This window comes from Stomoxys calcitrans, chromosome 2, assembly GCF_963082655.1.
Source record: "Stomoxys calcitrans chromosome 2, idStoCalc2.1, whole genome shotgun sequence".
In the NCBI taxonomy this organism is placed as follows: Eukaryota; Metazoa; Arthropoda; class Insecta; order Diptera; family Muscidae; genus Stomoxys; species Stomoxys calcitrans.
Genome location: NC_081553.1, coordinates 86,299,295 through 86,321,038, shown reverse-complemented (window position 1 = coordinate 86,321,038; position 21,744 = coordinate 86,299,295). Strand labels below are relative to the sequence as shown.

Below are 21,744 nucleotides of genomic sequence, written 5' to 3'. Positions count from 1 at the left end.
TATAAAATTCAGTTTGTGTTTGTTTGTTCCGTATAGACTCAAAAACGGCTCAACCGATTACCTTGAAATTTTCACAGATTGTGTAGGTAGGTCTGGAAGGAAATATAGGCTATATAATTTTTTTGATATCGGGAGGGGGCGAACCCTCCCCCTTACCCCAAAAGTACTACCCAAAAATAAAATGGACCGATCGGGACACTATGGGATTCAAATGAGAGGTATTCAAGAGTAGAGTACAAATTTCATAATAAAAGTTGGGTCCAAGTAGATGGGGGGCCGCCCCAGTCCCAAAACCCCTTAAAATCGATTTATTGGACGATCTTGACAATATGGGACTCAAATGAAAGGTATTCGGGAGTAGATTACGAATATGGTCAGGAAGTAGGAAGGGGGACGGACCCTCCCCCTTATGTCAAAAACACAACGCAAAATCAAAAGTGGACCGATCGGGACAATATAGGTATCAAATGAAAGGTATTGGAGAGCAGCCTAAGTACCCATCGGTCCGCCCCAACCCCAAATCTCCCCCAAACGTACATATTGGACGTTCATTTCAATATGGGACTCAAATGAAAGGTATTTGGGAGTAGATTTCAAATCTGGCATACAAAATCAGATCAAAGTATAGGGAGTCACGCCAACCCTCAAAAACACCATTAGACCCATTATGAATATATGATACTTGGCTGAATCGATTTTCTAAAAATTTTCATAGATTGTGTACGTTTGTCTGGAAGGAAACACAGGCTATATAATTTTTAGATGTCGGGTGCAGGCGGACCCTCCCCCTTACCCCAAAAACGCCACCCATATCCGAAAGTGGTCCGATGGGCACAATAAGGTATCAAATGAAAGGTATTGGAGGCCAGAAAACGAATTTGGTATTAAAATGTGCGTCCAAGTATCCAGCGGGGCACCCAACCCCCCAACTCCAAAACTTCTCTAAACAGATATATTCGAAGTTCATGGCAATATGGGACTCAAATGAAATGTATTTGGCAGTAGACTACAAATATGGCATTAAACATTAGATCCACCCAAAAATAGCACCAAATGGGCATATTAGCCGACCATGGCTATATGGGACTGAAAGGTATTAGAGAGTAGATTGGCGCTTTTCCTCCTAAAGATACGTCAAATGGGTTATTTGACCCCTTATGATAATATGGGACTCAAATGAAAGGTATTAGAGATTAGAAAACGAATTTACTATCCAATTTTGGAGCTAAGCGTTTTGGGGTACACCCTAAAGCACACCCTAAATTGAACTTCATTTCCGTTGGGAATAGATAACGAATTTGATATATTTTTTCAGTGCAAAGTGCCGGTGCCATCCCTCCCCTAATGAGAACATTACCCTAAAGAAGAACATTATCACCAGGAATCGAGAAGGGGCAAATTTTCACTCATCAATGAGTGTTTTCCGATTCAAGTTTAAATTCAATGATAAGGGACCTTTTTTGTAGCCGAGTCCGAACGCGTCCCGCAATGCGACATCTCGTTGGGGAAAATTTTTTAAATGACCGTGCATGGTCATTAATATTGCGACAATCAACTGATTAGAAATACATGTCATTGTACCTCGCAAAAGTCGCCACCTCGACAGATTTCGAACGCGTTCAGCGCCATAGGCTACAATGGCACGAATTCGATATCCGCATTCAGGGCTAAGTGTCCCCCTAGAGAGTTAAAGAAGGTGCAGCAGAGCGGGCCCTGTTCGGCTAGTAGCTCCTATATAAACTGTTCTTCCGATATATTTCTTGAACCCCTAAATGACGCAATTTTTATCCGATTTGATTGAAATCTTGCACGATAACTTCTGTTATTGCCTCCATTATCCAAGCCAAGCATGGCCTGAATCGATCCATAACCTGATATAGCTCCCATATAAATCTATCTCTCGATTGATGCTTCCAGGGTCTCAAGAAGTCAAATCGAGAGATAGGTTTATATGGGAGCTTTATTAGGTTATGCATCGATTCAGGTCATACTTGGCTAGGATGTTTTAGGTAATAGCAGAAATGATCATCCACATCGAAAAAAAATTATACCTCTATGGGCTCAAGAAGTATAATCGGGATATCGGTTTATATGGGAGCTATTTTAGGTTATGGGCCGATTTAAACCATACCTGAATTGGATGTTGACGATCATCAGATAAGTCAGGCAATTCGAATAATAATTGCAACCTGCAGAAATCAATTCTGAGATCGGTTTATATGGGAGCTAAATCTAAACATTGACTTTATTTCCCTAGTTAGGGCAAATTCGGTCTCTTAAATCCCTATAAACATGAAAGTAGACAAAATTACCTTTCTGCCGAAGTATACACTAGGTCGGACGAACAAAGTTGTGCTCCAGGAAACACGAGGAAAATTACGAAAACTTCATACAAAACGCGATACACTTTACAACCCAAAATTATAGTCTACAATAATAATTTACCAAGCATTCGTACTTTTTTTAATTGAATCTCTGTAGGAGCATTATATCTATATATATTGGGTTGCCCAAAAAGTAATTGCGGATTTTTTAAAAGAAAGTAAATGCAGTTTTAAGAAAACTTAGAATGAACTTTAATCAAATATACTTTTTTTACACTTTTTTTCTAAAGCAATCATAAAGTAACAGCTGATAACTGGCAGAAGAAAGAATGCATTTACAGAGTCACAAGCTGTGAAAAAATTTGTCAACGCCGACTATATGAAAAATCCGCAATTACTTTTTGGGCAACCCAATATTTAGGTTTTTGTTTTAAATTTGGTTCAAAACCCAAACAATTTAAAACAACAACTACCGACAACTTCCCCAGATCATTTCTAAATACAGAGTTGCCATCTAGGTTTTTGACGATTGCTAAGTTCAAAAATGGGCTTTTTACCTCAAAAACTGGTCATTGAGCCCATTGTGCGCTGTAAGCTACCTTTCATATTGTCATATCACACAATGGTCATCTTTTTACTAAGCATTGATAAGTTTAGACAACCATAATTTTTATACCCACCCGATCGTCACCTAAGCTACGAGTATGACGATGAAAACATTAGAGAGATACGATTAGTTATGCAATGTATCTTGGTTCAATGGTTTAGCAAACATTATAATGAGTAGATATCACACAAATACATCATTATTAAGACACCTGCATGAGTTTAGCCCAACACTATGGACACTAGTGACAAAACATTCATACAAGTACTCAAAACTATATTGGCTGTTGTTTTAACCGAAAGTGGAGCAGAGTGTCTACGTAGTAACCCAATTTTATGACCCAGAGCGAAAATATGCTTTGGGTCAGCAATTTGACGTGTCTCAAGTGGAATTATGAGGCGTAACAAAAACATACTTTGGCAACAGAGTTGAGGTAGATAGACAACAATTAAATGTGCTACCGGAAGCTAATTTGGGGGAAATATTTCTTTGAAGCAGTACCGTCAAATTTGAACATGACCTAACTAAACATGAAATGTAATAGGAAAAAGAAAATTACCTCAAAGGTTGAGTTGGTCAATTTCCGGAGGGAGAAGCTTTTTTTCCACCACGCTATGACAACATTCAGAAAATTAGTTTTTTTTTTTAAAGAAATAAAAGAATGGTGGAAGAAAAAAAACCTGACTGTGGCTTCAAATCGAAAGTTTCTCAAAATTCTTCTGTATCTGTGAAATGGATAAAAACACTTCCAATTTTTTATGGAAAATTTTAGTCGGTACTAAGTCCATGAATAGACCTATCGGAGAGACATTTGGTCATAAAACAACGGCTAAACTTTGTATTGCGTGCCAAAACACTATTTATAGACTGACTAGATCTTTCTGTGCGGATATCTTAGTTTTCTAGAAATACTATCTGAACTGAGCCCACTCCGCAGCGCCATCTTTAATGCTCTTATACCTTTTCTTTGAGCCCTATATTGCAATGACCGATATTTAAGTCCTGTTTAGGTAGAGTTTTAAGATGGGGACATTTCGTCACGGATATGGATACTGAATTCGTCCGCCATAGATGCTAGGCTTGTGGGTTCAAATCCTGGTGAGAACATTGAAAAGTGTAAGTGATGGCTATCCCCACATTTGTGAGGTACTATGCCATGCATAAAAGTTGTTTAAAAACTTCTCCCCATAGAGCTGTCGCATTGCGAGACGCTCTTTGGACTCGGCTATAAAACGGAAATTCTTTATCGTTGTTTGTTTGTTTAATTGGCTATGACAGAAAATTTGTTCCACTAGCCGAACGTAGAATAGCGTTCCAAGCGCCTCGATCTTCTGCGCTCATTCTAAAATATCTGACTCCAAGTTTCGTGGTATCTCCCACAACTTGATCTTGACTATTGGGCTTTTGGTCTTCCCGGTTTGCGTATATCACCGTGTTTGCCTTCAAAAGACTTCTTTGCTGGAGCGTCTTCATCCATTCTGACAACATGACCTAACCAACGCAGCCGTTGTATTTATTTTGATGTGTGTAACTATGCTACCGTCGTCATACAGCTCGTGGTTCATACGTCGCCTATATTCTCCATTAATGCAAACTTGTCCATATATATTTAGAAGAATCCTTCTCTGAAATACTCCAAGCACTGCCTTATCTGCTTTCACAAGTACCCATGCTTCAGAACCATATAACAGCACGGGTAGTATCAGTGTCTTGTATAGTGTAAGCTTCGTCTGTCGAGAGGTGGCCTTGTTTCTAAACTGCTTACTTAGTCCAAAGTAGCATATGTTTGCCAGTGCTATTCTTCGCTTTACCCCAAAATTGGTGTCATTCGTATCGGTTACGGCGATGCCGAGGTAGATAAAGTTACTGACTATCTCAAAGTTTTGGTTCCCAACTTTTTCCATTTTCTTTATCTGCTCGGTTGTGCAAGGCTTTATGGGAATTGAAACCATCCATTTCGTCGTATCTCCGTTTACTTTCGATTCTTTCAAAGGCTGCAGTTACTACTTACGGTGACCGACCTATGATATCGATGTCGTCGGCATAGGCGAGTAGCATGTGTTCTCTTGTGATTACTGTGCCATATCTATTCACATCTGCATCTCGTATAATCTTCTCCAATAGGATATTAAAGTGATCACACGATAGGTTGTCTCCTTATCTGAAACCTTGTTTGGTATTAAATGGTTCGGAGAGATTCTTTCCTATTCTTGCTGAGGAGCGCGTATCAGCAAGTGTCATCCTGCAGAGTCATATCAATTTTGAGGGGATACCAAACTCAGTGCAGTGGGTAACCCGTTGGCGCCTGCTGCCTTGTTATTCTTTCGTCGGGTCACTGCTACTTGGACCTCATTCTGACTTGGAGTGCTTTCATCGAGCAGTTGGGTCAGTCGAGTGGAGTATGCCGCTGCCATCTGTTTTGTTTGCAGCTTTCCAATGTCCAGCTTCCGCGCAGTATCAGTTCGTACTTTCCTCGCCATGTTCAAACGGGTGCGAACCTTTGCTGCAACAAGGTAATGATCCGAACTTATATTCGCTCCACGGACCGATCGTACACCTAACACGCTGGATGAATGCCTTCCATCTATCACAACGTGATCAATTTGGTTCCTCGTGTTTTGATCAGGTGACAGCCATGTGGCTTTGTGAATATTTTTATGTTGAAATCTGTTGCTACTAACTACCATGTTTTTTGCCGCGGCGAAATCTATCAGCGTCAACCCATTACTAGACGTTATCTCATGGAGGCTAAACTTTCCGACTTAGGGACCAAAAAGTCTTCCTTGCCTATCTTCGCTTTAAAATCTTCCAGAACGATTTTAATATCATGGGCGGGGCAGCGGTCATATTTTATCTCTAGGTGCTCGTAGAAAATATCCTTGGTCTGCTGGTCTTTGACTTCCGTAGGGGCATGGGCACAAAAAAGGCTGATGTTGAAGAATTTGGCTTTTATGCGGATTTTAGCTAGCCTCTCATACACCGGAGTAAAGCTGGAGACAAGGTGTTTCAGTCTCCGATTAACCACAAATCCACAGCCAAATTCATGCCTCGTGTTATGGTAGCTATAGTATAGTTGGTCGGCGTTTGGTGTTGTAGTGACACCATTCCTAGTCCATCGCATTTCCAGTAAGACTGTAATATCTGCCTTGTACTTCTCTAATGTATCCGCCAGCGCGTATACTGCACCTTCTCTATAAAGAGGGCGGACATTCCAGATTCAGATCCGCAAATCATGGTCCTTTTTTCGTTTGCGTGGGTCGTTAACGTTAGGGGCGTCCGTTTTTACTATTCCTTTGTTTCTCATAGTAGTTCTCATAGTTTTCCGGGGGCGGGTTACTGGCCTAGCTCCCCAACCGCACGTGTTTTGTGGTATTGCATGTATACCTCGTTGTGGCGAGCCGCTTGCTCCAAAATCCAACGCTCGACCCCAGCCATTGTTGACCATTGGTTATTTGAAGGCGCCAATAACTCGCCTTTGGCACTCAGTATATTAAGAGCCAGTGCCACCTGACTCCTCACTGAGACTCTCCTCTAGAAAATCGCTGACTGCTGCTACTCCGCATAAAAACGAAGCTTTCCATCATCCGTAGGTAAGATTGGCAGTCCTTTACAGACTCACTTAGACAATTTTAAGTCCATTGTAAGTCCAGTAGCTACAGACCAAGGCTTCTGGCATGAATCGAACCCACGACCCCTGCACTGATAACCCAAGCACGCTACTAACTCGGCTACCGAGGCGCCCTAGTGCGCCCGGTAGCATTCAGCTAAGCTTCCCGTGGTATCGATGGACACCTTTATCATTGAGCTTAAATTTGAATCAGATAGCACTCATTGATATGTCAGAAGCTGTAGAGAGCAAAATTGCCATGGTCAATAAATATGTATGTTTTGGAGGCCATTTTGGGCTGGGGCTGGCACTCACCATTTTGCCCTAAAAATAGGTATCAACTTCGTTCTTTGTTCCCAACAACAAGGGAAGGGAAACAAGTTCAGTTTAGGGGGTGCTTTGAGTCACTTGGCTCTACAACTGGATTCCTGTTCTACAATACTTCCAAATACGTTTCATTTGAGTCCCATATTGTCATTATGGGTCAAATAATCTATTTGAGGTGTTTTAAAGAGATTGAGCGCCACCTAGATACTTTAACACAAATTTTTATATCATTTTTTTTTATACTACTCCCAAATTGATTTCATTTGAGTCCCATATAGTTAAGGACGGCTAATATGCCCATTTTGGGGATGAGGACACCTCCCATTACATGGTCTTAATTTTTTGCCATATCCGTAATCCACTCCCGAATATCTTTCATTTGAGTCCCATATTAACTTATTTATCAATTTGTCTGCTTGGAGGAGTTTTAAAGTTAGAGCTACCCTGAGTACTTTAACCCCATTTTTAGCACCAATACCTTTCATTTGACTTCCATATTGTCCCGATCGGTCCACTTTTGATTTTGGGTTGTGTTTTTGGGTTAGGGTCCGCCCCCTTCCGATATCAAAAAATTATATAGCCTATGTTTCCTTCCAGAACAATCTACACAATCTTTAAGGGTAATCGAAGGGTCTGGGAGACAACAGAAAGATTTCAATATCTGACAGGTCAAATATGTGACCTTTGACAGGAAACTGAACGGGTTGTGCCACATTCGGGAGCGTACTGATAAGGCTCACAGATGTTTTGTCTTAAGAGAAAATTTCATTGAAATTTTGTAGAAATAGAAAATAGAAAATTTCATTGAAAATGTATCTTTAGAAATATAATCAGGAATTCAGCGCTACTTATTGTATAAAATATTTAATTGCTTTCCCTACTATGCCCCTCTTTGACATTAATATTCGGGAAAGTGTCTATGGGGCTACCCCACCCCCATAACACCACCCATATAGGATGTTTTTGTTGACCATTGCAATATGGGGCTCAAATAAGAGGTATTTTAAAGTAGAACACGAATATGATGTTTACTTTTAAGGCCAAGTCAATGAGTGGCAGCCCCATCCTCCAAAACACCCGCAAACAGGTCATGTTTGCCGACCAGACCACGAGAGTAGACCACGAATCTGATATCAACATTCGGGACCAACTGTCTAGGGGACGTCTCACCGCCATAACAACCCCCAAAATAGGACGTATTTGCTCACCAAGCCTATTTGGGTCTTCAAGACGGTCGAGCTCGATATTTATAGTTTTTGGGGCCCATACCCCAAACCGGACATATTTGCTGACTTTTGGAATGAGGGGTTTAAATGAAAGGTGTTTGAGAGTAGAAAACGAATTTGACACCTAAGTTGGAGGCCAATACCAATATGGGGTTCAGATACATGATACATGAGAATATAGCACGATGCTGAAATATTTTAAGGGCTTAGTGTTTGGGGGACTACCCCACTCCCCAAAACACCCCTAAATCGGGCATATTTACCGACCATGTCAATGTTGGGCTCATATGAAAGGTATTGGGGAGTAGAGCACGAACTTGATGTACAATTTTCATGGCATATACCCCATTTCCATTGAAAACAATTAAGGATTTTGTAAGTAGCACGGAATTCCTAACTTAAAATTTTCTTTTCAGAGTTTACTTTATAGTTTTTAGAGCGCACAACAAGCCGATTACTGGCTTAGGTGTATGTCCATAGTGGCATGGGGCGGATTAATATCTGCACCCTCTTTTCAACCTAACCTAACCTACCCCATTCCCAAAATAGACCACACACAGCAATTATTTACTGACCACCGCAATATGGGGCTCAAATAAAGATATTTGGGAGTAGAATACGAATATCCAAATGTGGTACCATGTATTTGGGGCACCACTCTTTCCCCAAAAACACGCCAAAGGGTAAAACCAGGTTTGGGGCCAAGTGTTTGGGAGACGCCTCATCCTATAAACTCTACTTAAACCAATGGCAATATGGTGTTTACATAAATTGTATTTGGGACAAGAGCACGATGCTGATATTTTTTTCAGGACCAAGTGCCTAGGGGACCACCTCAACCCCCAAAACACTTCTAAATCGAACATCATGAGATTATCGGGCGGAAATAAAGTCTTTTTAGGATGGCTTTAAACTCTCCGAGCGAATTCGTGTTCCAATAAAGATCATTACAGATAAAGGCCCTTCCTTTGTTATATTGTTAGTCAAGCGATATGCCTATACTATTTTCGTTGCATGGAATTTCACTAAAAGCTCTTTAATTGTCGAAAATAAATATTCAAAGGATAATTTTGTTCCATATGAAGTAAAGTAAAGGAAGGCGCAGCGGAGCGGGCCCGGTTCAGCTAGTATTTAATAATATTCATAAATAACTATAATTGAACTTGATTTTAATAAATTAAATTTTGACTCTTAAGTGAATGAAATTTAAATATAAACTATATTTACAAAAAACGTTTTAAAGACAGAAAAACAAATGTTGGATAATATATAAAATTATTTGTTTTCCGGAAATTTGTTACAATTTTTTTACAATATTATACAACAAATAACAGGAAAAACAAAAGCGTCACCAACTTGTGCAAGGCTATAATTATTAAAACGAAGATTTCTCTGAGACAATGGTGAGAAATTTTCGAATGTTGTAATACTGGAAGCAATTTGTTGAAAAAAAAAAATACTCATAGTAAATGCGTTGTCAATTATGGTTTACTTGGGGTCATACAATGCATAAAATAAGGTGATGTTAAGGAAAATTACCACTGTGATTATCATAACGATGTAAATTCCACTGTTATATGGAGAAGGGAGGAAGAAACAAAAATTATTTGAGGAGTAATTTAGAAGCAGAAACATGAGACATTTAAGTTTTTAAGGCACAAAGGCATACTAGGTCACAACAGAAACCGAAACTTAAGCTACGTTCACATTAGTCAAATATTTGACCCAACTTGTTTAATAATTTTTAGCCAAAATATGTCAAATTCATACATTCTTGATTTTGTATTCACATTAGACACATTTATTTGACACATTTTGTTTGTCCAAAAACCAATCAAATAGCATTAACCATTAGATAAAAAAAAAGCTATTTATTTGCCCTATATTCGATTGCATGTAAATTTGTGTTTCCTTGTTTGATCTTACAAAAAAACTTTACAATCAAACAAGGAAACACAAATTTTACATGCAATCGAATGTAGGGCAAATTAAAAGCCTTTTTATACCCACCACCATAGGATAGGGGGTATATTCATTTAGTCATTCCGTTTGCAACACATCGAAATATCAATTTCCGACCCTGCAAAGTATATATATTTCGGATCGCCGTAAAATACTAAGACGATTTAACGATGTCCGTGAGTCTGGAGCCCACCGTAGTGCAGAGGTTAGCATGTCCGCCTATGATGCTGAATGTCTGGGTTGGAATCCTGGCGAGACCATCAGAAAAAAATTTTCTGCGGTGTTTTTTCTTTTCTAATGCTGGCAACATTTGTGAGGTACTATGCCATGTAAAACTTCTTTCCAAAGAGGTGTCGCCCTGCGGCACGCCGTTCGGACTCGGCTATAAAAAGGAGACCCCTTATCATTAAGCTTAAACTTGAATCGGACTGCACTTATTGATATGTGAGGAGTTTGCCCACGTTCCTTAGTGGAATGTTAATGGGCAAAATTTGCATTTTGTGTCTGTCCGTCTATCCGCCTGTCCGTCCGTCTGTTGTATTCACTCTACAGCCTTCAAAAATTGAGATAGTGAGCTGAAATTTGGCACAGATACGTCTTATTGATGCACGCTGGTTAAGTTCTTGAACGGGACGAATCGGACCATATTTGGGTATAACTGCTATATAGACCGATCTGCCGATAAAATGCTTTATTATACCCTCCACCATAAGATGGGGGGTATACTAATTTCGTCATTCTGATTGTAACTACTCGAAATATTCGTCTGAGACCCCATAAAGTATATATATTCTTGATCGTCGTGAAATTTTATGTCGATCTAGCCATGTCCGTCCGTCCGTCTGTCTGTCGAAAGCACGCTAACTTCCGAAGGAGTAAAGCTAGCCGCTTGAAATTTTGCACAAATACTTCTTATTAGTGTAGGTCGGTTGGTATTGTAAATGGGCCATATCGGTCCATGTTTTGATATAGCTGCCATATAAACCGATCTTGGGTCTTGACTTCTTGAGCCTCTAGAGTGCGCAATTCTTATCCGATTGGAATGAAATTTTGCACGACATGTTTTGTTATTATATCCAACAACTGTGCCAAGTATGGTTCAAATCGGTCCATAACCTTATATAGCTGTCATATAAACCGATCTTGGGTCTTGACTTCTTGAGCCTCTAGAGGGCGCAATTCTTATCCAATTTGAATGAATTTTGGCACGTAGTATTTTGTTATGATATCCCACAACTGTGCCAAATATGGTTCAAATCGGTTCATAACCTGATATAGCTGCCATATAAACCGATCTGGGATCTTGACTTCTTGAGCCTCTAGAGGTCGCAATTATTATCCGATTTGCCTGAAATTTTGTACGACGGATTCTCTCATGACCATTAACATACGTGTTTATTATGGTCTGAATCGGTATATAGCCCGATACAGCTCCCATATAAATCGATATCTCTATTTTACTTCTTGAGCCCATAAAGGGCGCAATTCTTATTCGAATTGGCTGACATTTTACACAGGTCTCCAACATATAATTTAATTGTGGTCCAAACCGGACCATATCTTGATATCGCTCTAATATCAGAGCAAATCTTTTCTTATATCCTTTTTTTGCCTAAGAAGAGATGCCGGGAAAAGAACTCGATAAATGCGATCCATGGCCAAGTAGCACGCTTTTACTTGTTTTTTATCTGATTTTGCTGAAATTTGCAACAGTGAGTAGTTTAAGGCTTCCCGACATCTGACCCAAACATGGTTCAGATCGAACTATATTTAGATATAGCTCCCATATAGACCATATAAGGGGCTGAAGCCCATAAAAGCTTTATTTATTACCCGATTTCGCTGAAATTTGAAACAGTGAGATGTTTTGAGCTTCCTGATATCCGACCCACATATGAGTCAGATCAGACTATATTAAGATAGAGCTGTCATATAGACCGAACTGTCGATAAAGGGTCTGAAGCCCATGAAAGTTTTATTTTTTTATCCGATTCCGCTGAAATTTGAAATAGTGAGTTGTTTTTACCCTCCCGACATCAGCCCTAAATATGGGTCAGATCAGACTATGTGGATATAGCTGTCATATAGACCGATCTTCCAATTTAGGGTCTTAATCCCATGAAAAACAGACTTCATCCGACATCCGCCCTAAATATGGGTCAGATCAGACTATGTGGATATAGCTGTCATATAGACCGATCTTCCAATTTAGGGTCTTAATCCCATGAAAAGCAGATTTATTGTCTGGAAATTTTACTTGAGTTCTCGGGGCATGAATAAAATATGATCGAGACTAGCCCATATTAAGATATAACTACGTATATAGTAGTGGAGTTATAAAAAAATCTATTATTATTATATCCTTGTCCAGATTTGGTTAAGGGTGCCATATAGAAAGGTCTCCCGATTGGCCCTATAAAAAGCGCATTTATTATCCGATTTCGTTGAAATTTGACGCAGTGACTTATGGTAGGCTTTTCGGCATCCGTGTCCTGTATGGTTCAGATCGGTTTATATTTGAATATAGCTGCTAAAAAAGCCAATATTTTATTCTACAAAATTTAGATATTTATTAGATCACTCAATGTCCGTGCCGAATTTGGATGCATAAGTTATCCAATATTCACCGTATTATGACGAAAGGGGGTTTACATATATAGCCGAGGTGGCGGCCCGGCCGAACTTAATGCCTTTTTAGTAGTTTTGATCTAATGGTTACCCCTATTTGATTGGTTTTTGAACAAACAAAATGTGTCGAATAGATGTGTCTAATGGGAATACAAACTCAAGAATATACAATTTTGACATATTTTGGGCAAAAATTATAAAACAAATTGGGTCAAACATTTGGCTAATCTGATCCTACCTTTAATCAGAATTGATTTTTTTATAATAGACTAAGAAAGAGTACAATACCTATACCAGAAAAAACTGTTTTATAAAATGTTTTCCATTTTTTTTTTTTTGTAATTGCAGAATAAGAACAAAGAAATATTACCATCTCTCACCAATGTAACCATTGACCCTCTTTAAATTCCGCCTTTGATCATGATGATGATGAAGTTGTTGCATACCACTTTGGCTTTAGAAAGATGATCGAAGCATTTGCCAATCACTTTAGCAGTCATTTGGGCAGACACTTGTTCTATTGGGCCAATATTGTATTGTCAGAGTCGAGTGATTCGGAAAATTCCGATTCAGAGAACAGCCTCAATCTGAAGATCTCAAATTTAATCAATAAATTCCATGCCCCACTGGAACGTGGCGTACAGATATTGGATCATTTGTTAACGCTGGACGAAGACGATTTCAATGAACATTGGGGCAGTGCCTACAATCACAACTATGAATTGGATCTTGGCGGAGGAGGAGGTGTTAATGGCAATGGCAATGACAATGAAAATGAAAATAACCGTAACGCAGTCGGAGCTGATCGCAACGGAGCAATCGATGTACAAAATCAAGAAGTTATAAATTATCACAACAACAACAACAACATACAGCCCTTAATTATCATAAGAAGAAACAGTAAGTTCTACATTTACCAAACTTGTTTGCTGCTATGTAGTGTTTAAATTTAAAAAACAAACGAAAAAAGCAACTAAAAGAAAGATAAGCGGTACTTTTATGAGACCTAGGTTATGTTGCCATTTGGCTTTAACAAAACCATTGTTAACCATAGCATGAATATGTTAATATTAACAATTATATTAACATAAAATTTGCTGTTTATAGGAAATCACGTTACAAACACATTAAAGTAAAGGTCAAGAAACTCGTTAAACAACAAGGGCGTCAGCAAGTGTGCGTAAAGAGAGAAACAGATTGGTGAAGGTGCTACGAACGGTCAAATGGCACTGTAGGTTAAAAGAAAAGACACAGTGCCAGGTGTATAGTTGACGTACGTACACAGAAAAAAATAAAAATCGGTTTCAATTACCAAATTAATTGATCCAATTAATTTTTTAATTGAAACTGCTTCAATCACGAAAATGATAATATCAATCACAGTTTTTGAAATAGGCGATTGAAAAATTTTTCAATTAAAATAAATAGCATATTCAATTAAAAAAGGTGATTGACATTTTTTATAATTTTTAAATAATTTTTTGATCTAATTAAAAAAAATTATTGAATTATTTCAAATTTTCAATTTTTTTTAATTGATCCAATAAAAAAATTATTGAAATTTTCGAAACATCCAATTAATTTTTTAATTGCATAAATTAAAAATGTAATTGAAAGCTGAATGAACTGTACTCTTCGTTGAAAAATACAACATTGTATGAGACAAGTGAGAACTGAGTAAAACAGAAAATAAAACACGAAGACAACGAGATGAGTGAATGTAAAACAAGTAAGATCGTGCTAAGTTCGGCCGGGCCGAATCTTATATACCCTCCACCATTGATCGCATTTGTCGAGTTCTATGTGCGGTATCTGATTTTAGACAAACATAGAATATTGAATAAGAACTGTTATGCTATTGGAGCTATATCAAGTTGTAGTCCGATTCGGACATAAATAAATGCTGAACATTGTAGAAGTCATTGTGTAATATTTCAGTTCATTCGGATAAGAAGTGCGCCTTGTAGGGGCTCAAGAAGCAAAATCGAGAGATAGGTTTATATGGGAGCTGTATCAAGCTATTGATCGATCCCGACCATATAAGATATTGAAAGTCATGAGAGAAGCCGTTGTACAAAATTTCTGCAAAATCGGGTGAGAATTCCGCCCTCTAGAGGTTAAGAAGTCAAAATCCCAGATCGGTTTATATGGCAGCTATATCAGGTTCTATACCGATTTACGCCATACCTAGCACAGTTATTAAAAGTCATATCAAAACACCTTATGCAAAATTTCAGCCAAATCAAATGAGAATTGCGCGCTCTATTGGCTCATGAAGTCAAGATCCAAGATTTGAATCATACTAAACACAGTTGTTGGAAGTGCAACCAAAGCACTACGTGCAAAATTTCAGCCAAATCGGACGAGAATTGTGCCATCTAGAGGCTCAAGTAGTCAAGACCAAATATCGGTTTATATGGCAGCTACATGGACCGATTAAAACCATACTAATCGTAGTTGATGGAAGTGCTACCAGAACACTACGTCAGTTAAATCGGACGAGATTTGCGCCCTCTAAAGGCTCAAGAAGTCAAGACCTAAGATCGTTTTATATGGCAGCTATATGAAAACATGGACCGATTTAAACCAAACCTAGCGTAGTTGTTGGAAGTGCTACCAAAACACGACGTGCAAAATTTCAGTTAAATCGTATAAGAATTGCGCTCTCTATAAGCTCAAGAAATCACGACCCAAGATCGGTTTATATGGCAGCTATATCAAAACATGGAACGATTTGGCCCATTTACAATCCTAACCGACATACACTAATAAAAAGTATTTGTGCAAAATATCATGCGTCTAGCTTTACTCCTTCGAAAGTTATCGTGCTTTCGACAGACAGACGGACGGACGGACATGGCTAGATCGACTTAAAATGACATGACGATCAAGAATATATATACTTTATGGCGTCTTAGACGCATATTTCGAGGTGTTACAAACAGAATAACGAAATTAGTATACCCCCATCCTGTGGTGGAGGGTATAAAAAGAGCCCTTCAGCAAAAAGAGATATTGATTCAGTTTCAGTAGGTCCACGTTGTATGTGTATGTATTCGGATAGCTTTTGCTTCAGATAAAGTATTTTTCTTGTCGTCTGCTTTCGTACGAAGGCAACGTGGTTGATTTGCCAAAAGCATGGGTAAACACGCACGTCTGTTTTTTTTTTATATGAGAAAACAAACAGTCTTAGACGCATATTTCGAGGTGTTACAAACAGAATAACGAAATTAGTATACCCCCATCCTGTGGTGGAGGGTATAAAAAGAGCCCTTCAGCAAAAAGAGATATTGATTCAGTTTCAGTAGGTCCACGTTGTATGTGTATGTATTCGGATAGCTTTTGCTTCAGATAAAGTATTTTTCTTGTCGTCTGCTTTCGTACGAAGGCAACGTGGTTGAGCATGGGTAAACACGCAGGTCTGGTTTTTTTAATATGAGAAAACAAACAGTTTAGAAACAATTTGTGTGATCAGTTCATCTTTTGAAAGTGATAGCGAGACGATTTTATATACAGCGAGTAATTTCTCATATCTCACTCTGGCGGCGATGAATTCAAAGTTATCTACTCAACAGCAACTTGTTTGTTTTACTCTTCAGTAGGCTTGAAATACAACTTCATGTGGGTTCAGCGTTCAGCGTTCACGAGTTCAGCAGTAACAGTCAACAATGAATAGGTTTTTGCAGGCCTTTGGTTCGAACTATATCGTGATTTCGGCTATCTTTTGAACGGATAGACGAATATGGGTAGACCCATTAACTACAATGGGGTAGAAAAATACCCAAGAAAAGAACTGTCTTAGAAGAATTCTAGTTCTAGATAGGAAAGAGGTTATCTTACGAAATTTGGATTGGCATAAAGCGGCCGAATAAAACTTGTAAAAATAATTTCCCCGTCAAACAGGGTTATGTTTTTGGAGAAAATTGGCTTATCGAAAGTGTACAATTTTTTATAGCTGAAAAAATCGAACAAAGAATTTTTCAAAATTCTTAGCAGTGAGATTTCTGGAAACTGTTTTAGAGCTTTGTTGCATTTGATGCAGGGTTATTTTTTTGTTTTGCTATAAAAGCACATCGGTTTTTTTTTTGTTTTGTGTAAAAAAATGAAGTGCTCGGAGTTGACACCGGAGTTGGAGTCGATTAATCTTTACGAAGTTGTAGCTCGACTTCGCAGCCCTGTTTGCCATATGTAAAGACCGATATTTGAATATCAATCGTTTGTGAGTATACATACAAAATTTAGTAAAAATTCTTGAAAAGGTTAAGATGTAATAATATTCTGATATTTGGAGAGAAGAGGACGCTCACCCTTACTCCAAAATCCCAGCTAAACAAAGTAAATAAAAAGAAAGTTATTTGGAGTTGAATACAAATCTTGTACCAAAATTTTGAGGTCAAGTCTCAGGAAGGATTCTAGAGCCCAAAAGCCCTCCAAACGGACATGTATCGGGACAATGGAGGATATTAGGGAATAGAAAATTAATCGTATACCAAAATTTGGGCTAAGTTTTAAGGGGCACTCCCCTCCTCAAAAAAAAAAAACCTTAAACGAAGAAGTAGACTGATCGGAGCAATATGGTATTTAAATAAAACGGCTTTCGAAACCAGAGTACACATTTAGTCCAAATTTGAGAGCAAGTATTTAGAGGCGCCTGTAAAAACCAACCATCTCTCAACTCAAAAAGTATTTGGCAATTGAGTACGACATTTATATAAAAATTTGGCTACTAGATGGCCGCTTATACCTCTAAAACCAACCAAACCCGAAGATATATGGATTGATTGCGACGATATTGGACTCAAATGAAAGGTATTTAGGATCAGAGTAAGTTAGGTTAGGTTGAAAAGAGGGTGAGGATATTAATCCGCCCTATGCCACTATGGGCATTTACCTAAGCCAGTAATCGGGTTGTTGTGCGCTATAAATACGAAAAGTAATCTAAGTTGGTTCATGTATAGTATTGTGTCCAGGTTCGAATCCCGGCCGGGCTCTACCGAATTTCTTTCATTTTCAACTTTTTTGTCTGTTAGGGCGAAAATCATTAAAATTTTTTTTTTGCCCTAACAGGCAAAAACTTGGAAATGAAAAAAAAATCGGCAGAGCCCGGCCGGGATTCGAACCTGGACACACGGAGCAAAGGCGAGAGCCGTTGCCTTTGTCTAGCGTTCGAAATCATCAATACAACTTCCAACAGATGCACAAAATCATCTGTAGTGCGGAAGAAGTGTAATTTGCCACAGACAGAATGGCTGTCATTACACAAAAATACATGCATTGGGAAAAGTACAGCTAATAGACAGGGTTGTCGAGCGTGGTTAAAGTGGTAATTGTATCATAGATGCGTTTTCGCTATTAATACGATTCAAAGACAACATACCAATGCAAGGCCCTTGAAACCATCACACCTTATATGGTTGTAAAGTCTTCTAACCAAAGACGAAACGCGTCCCATAGTGGTTGGTGTGTGTTGCATCTCCGATCATTGAGCTTGTCTCGAAAGAGAAACAAACAAAAATTTTATTTTCTTTTTGTAATTATTTTTCTATTTTGTCCGAAGTCGGAGTCCGAAGAAATTTCGAGAGAATCCGAATTCAAGACTCCGACTCCTCAGCCCTGCTCGTAACAGCCCTAATTGACTTTTAGACCCTTCAGGACAATGTGAGCTTGAAATGAAAGTTATTTGAGATCAGAGTACAAATCTGACTCCCCTATGGCATAGTAAGGCCCATTGCGATGTGATTCTAATGAAAGCTATATGGGAATAAAGTACAAATCGAATGACAAAATCTTTATTCGTTTAGAAAATTTAGACGGTCATGATAAGAACATCTTAGAAAGTTAAGACCATCCAGCAATTTATATACACTTTTGGTGGGTGAGATCTATAATTTGATATGTGGTACCCTCATTCTAAAGTTGCGGGTATACAAATTTAACCACGCCTCTGTTTGTCACTTTTGTTTTTCATGCACCAACAATTCCGTCATCGCAGTCACATACAAGCCTCCCATGCAAACATGCCTTAAGACCAGCCATTCCCCAATTTGCGAGTATCTTCAACATCGCGGCGTACTGAAAATCATCAATGCGGTGTTCATGTACCGTAGCAGTCAGTCAGTGGCAACTCGTTTTCAACTATCAGGTAACGCCACGATGAGAAAGACTTGGCTTTAATAAAAGAAACCAACGCCGAAGCAAAGAAAACAAAAACCTTCGTTCATAAAAGCGAAGTAACAACAACAACAACAGCAACCAGCAAACAAATATTTCAAGTTCAACATACAAGCAATCAAATAATAAAAGAAAAAACAACAAAAATAAGGAAGTCAAAATATACAAAAATAAAAATCAACAAGAAAAAAATGCGAACAAAAAAAAATAATAAATAGCAGACATACAGACCGATCAACAGACAGATGGCTGACCAAAAACTAAATAAACGTGGCTCTATCGAAAAACAGTAAAATGCTGTGGTGTAGTCTTAAAAATGGCTAAAACAACACAAAAACCAAAGTAAAAATGCGTGCAATTTGTGTTTGAGGTTTAGAAATAAAAACAAAAATAAAACAAAGAATGCAAATTATCCACTGTGTACTTAAGTAAGTGCAGATAGTACAGAGACCGGCAAAAATATGGTTTCAAAAAACGCCATAGGCCGAACCTTGGTTTCTAATTAAATCCAAAATGGATTGTGATTAAAATGTAGCTCAGTTTATATGTGAAAAATATTGAAGAAAGCTAATTGGCGAAATAATAAGACTTTTAAGGGCTCAAGTAGCCAAAAATGGCTTGAGGATTGAGTTGGTATAACCCCCTTATACACACTTATGGGCTATACCTAGATGTCTTTTATGAGGCTTCCAGACTCTTGGCGTCAAAATCTTTTATCAAATTCGTATTCTACTTTCAAACACCTTTCATTTGATATCCATATTATCCCAATCTATTAACATGCCCGTTTGGGTGGGGCGCTCCCCCAAGATGCCGAAATCCTCAGCAGCGCTAAGGAAGACAACATCGAATGCACTGAATTTAATGCTATACTTATTGCGTCCGGACATTTTTGCAAGACATATTACTGCGACCACAGCTGTGAAGTCAAGGGAGTTTTCTCTTTAGTCAGGCGGACACTGTGTTAAACTGGATACAATACAGCGCTAAGGACGACACCATCGAATGCACTGATTTTAGTCACTTAGTTTAGTGTTCCCCAAACATCCCATTATGGAACAAATAAAAGGGAAACTAACTTCTTACATTATCAACTTATTGCTGCCAGATTCAAATTTAAGCTCCTGTTGTATGCCGAGTCCGAACGGCTTGTCACTGAAAAGTGACATCTCTTTGTTGAGAACATGAATATGGCTGAGGTACTCACAAATGTTGCCAGCATTTGGTGAGGGGTTAACCACCGCTGAAAATTGTTTTAAGGTGTTCTCGCCGGTGGGAATAGAACCCGGGCGTTTGGCTGCCAGAGGCGAGCATGCTAACCTATGCACCACTGTGGCTCCCAGGTGGCACTGATTTTAGTGCTACACTGGACATTTTGGCTTGACAAATAACTGCGGCCACAGCTGTGAAGTTAAGGGAGCTCTTTTTTTGGTCGAGCGGCGAATACGTACACTGTGTTAAACTTGATACAATGCCAGGCAAGGTGAACTAAACATTGTCCAAACCACTTTGTGATACAAAGTACAGTGTCAAAATACTTGATACAGCCAATGAAAATTGGAACTGGCCATATCAAATTACCCTCTCACTGTATTGTGTATCGGCCGGAGGTCTTTGTTCAAAATTTGCCTGTTTTGAGTGCCGGGTTAGAGAGATATACCAAGGAATTAAAGGACAGACGAACTTGCAAGGTTAGGAATTATCTTATATATTCCAGGACTATTGGAATCTGTGAAGATGACTTCAGCTGAATGTAAGCAAAATCTTGAAAACAATGACTGAAAGGCAACGGATGACTGGTGGTCACAAATTGGGGACTCTGAAAGCTTCAAAATCATGTGGTCCAATCTAAAGTTGAAGCTCTTTGCAAGTCCTTCATAACTGTTCACTGTCTGAATAATGCAAAACATGCTGATAGACTAAAAGATTGCAAGTAACGATTTCTGTGGAAGTTGTGGGGTCGACGAGACTATACCCCATATTTTTCTAGCCGTATCCTACATTACTCCCAATGATCTTTCATTAGAATGCAATAATGTTTTTATCGGCTTATATGCTCGTTTCAGGTTTTTTTTGGGGGGTAGCGACTAACATGTCCATTTTTAGCCATTAGGGGGTCCTACAAACACATTGAGCCAAATTTTATTATAACATTCGTACTCTACTGCCAAAGACCTTTCATTAGAATTCCATATTGTATCAATCGGATAACATGTCCGTTCGGGTGGGGCGCTCCCCCAGGATGCCACCTTACCCCATATTTGTTGTAAAAAACCTTGTTTTTATGTAGTCATAAATTTGCATACAAAACGTTTTCAAAATTAAGGTAAGGGGGAGGGTTAATGTACAATGTTCATTGTACATAAATATTTTAAAAGGCGGAAAATGGGTCTCAAATGAAAGGCCTTTGGGAGTAGACTACGAATCTTGTATTAATATTTGAGACAAATACAAAACCCTCCAATAGAAGATCGGGACTGTATGCGAATTATTTAAAAGGTCTGTGACAGTAGAGTAGGAATCTGATATTAATATTAGGAACCAAGTATTAGGGTCATGCCTCGCCCTTTAACAGTACATGTAGATCGCGACATTAGGAGAGGTAAAAGCAGTAAAGTTTTTTGAGTCTACGTGTCAGTGTCGGAACTACAGGGTTTTTTCAAGGATGCTACAAAAGTAGACCGATGGGGAAGCAAACGAAGCCACATTTATTGCCGCTATTTTGACATTTTTCTTCAGTAAGAACTGCCATTTCATGATTAAAATGCCATTCCATGTGGCATTTTATCGCCACTTCTATGGGTGACCACCATAAATGACCTATTACGGATGCTGACTAAGGAGGGATTTGAACCCGTCTGCTACGCAGACGGGTTTATAATACTTATAGGA

At 38.7% G+C, this 21,744-nt stretch overlaps 2 protein-coding genes across 3 annotated transcripts in view; one reads left to right on the top strand and one right to left on the bottom strand.

Moving 5' to 3' along the window:
- The window catches only part of LOC106082189 (transcription factor IIIB 90 kDa subunit), a 135,111-nt gene that overhangs the window by 64,440 nt on the left and 48,927 nt on the right, over positions 1 to 21,744 (bottom strand). The window lies entirely within an intron of this gene.
- The window catches only part of LOC106082188 (BTB/POZ domain-containing protein 6-B), an 86,124-nt gene that overhangs the window by 23,970 nt on the left and 40,410 nt on the right, over positions 1 to 21,744 (top strand). For both annotated transcript variants that reach the window (XM_059362356.1, XM_059362355.1), the window contains exon 2: positions 13,030 to 13,581. In XM_059362356.1, coding sequence (XP_059218339.1) covers positions 13,146 to 13,581 — 436 coding nt within the window. In that variant the 5' untranslated portion in view covers positions 13,030 to 13,145. The remainder of the gene's footprint in view (positions 1 to 13,029; positions 13,582 to 21,744) is intronic.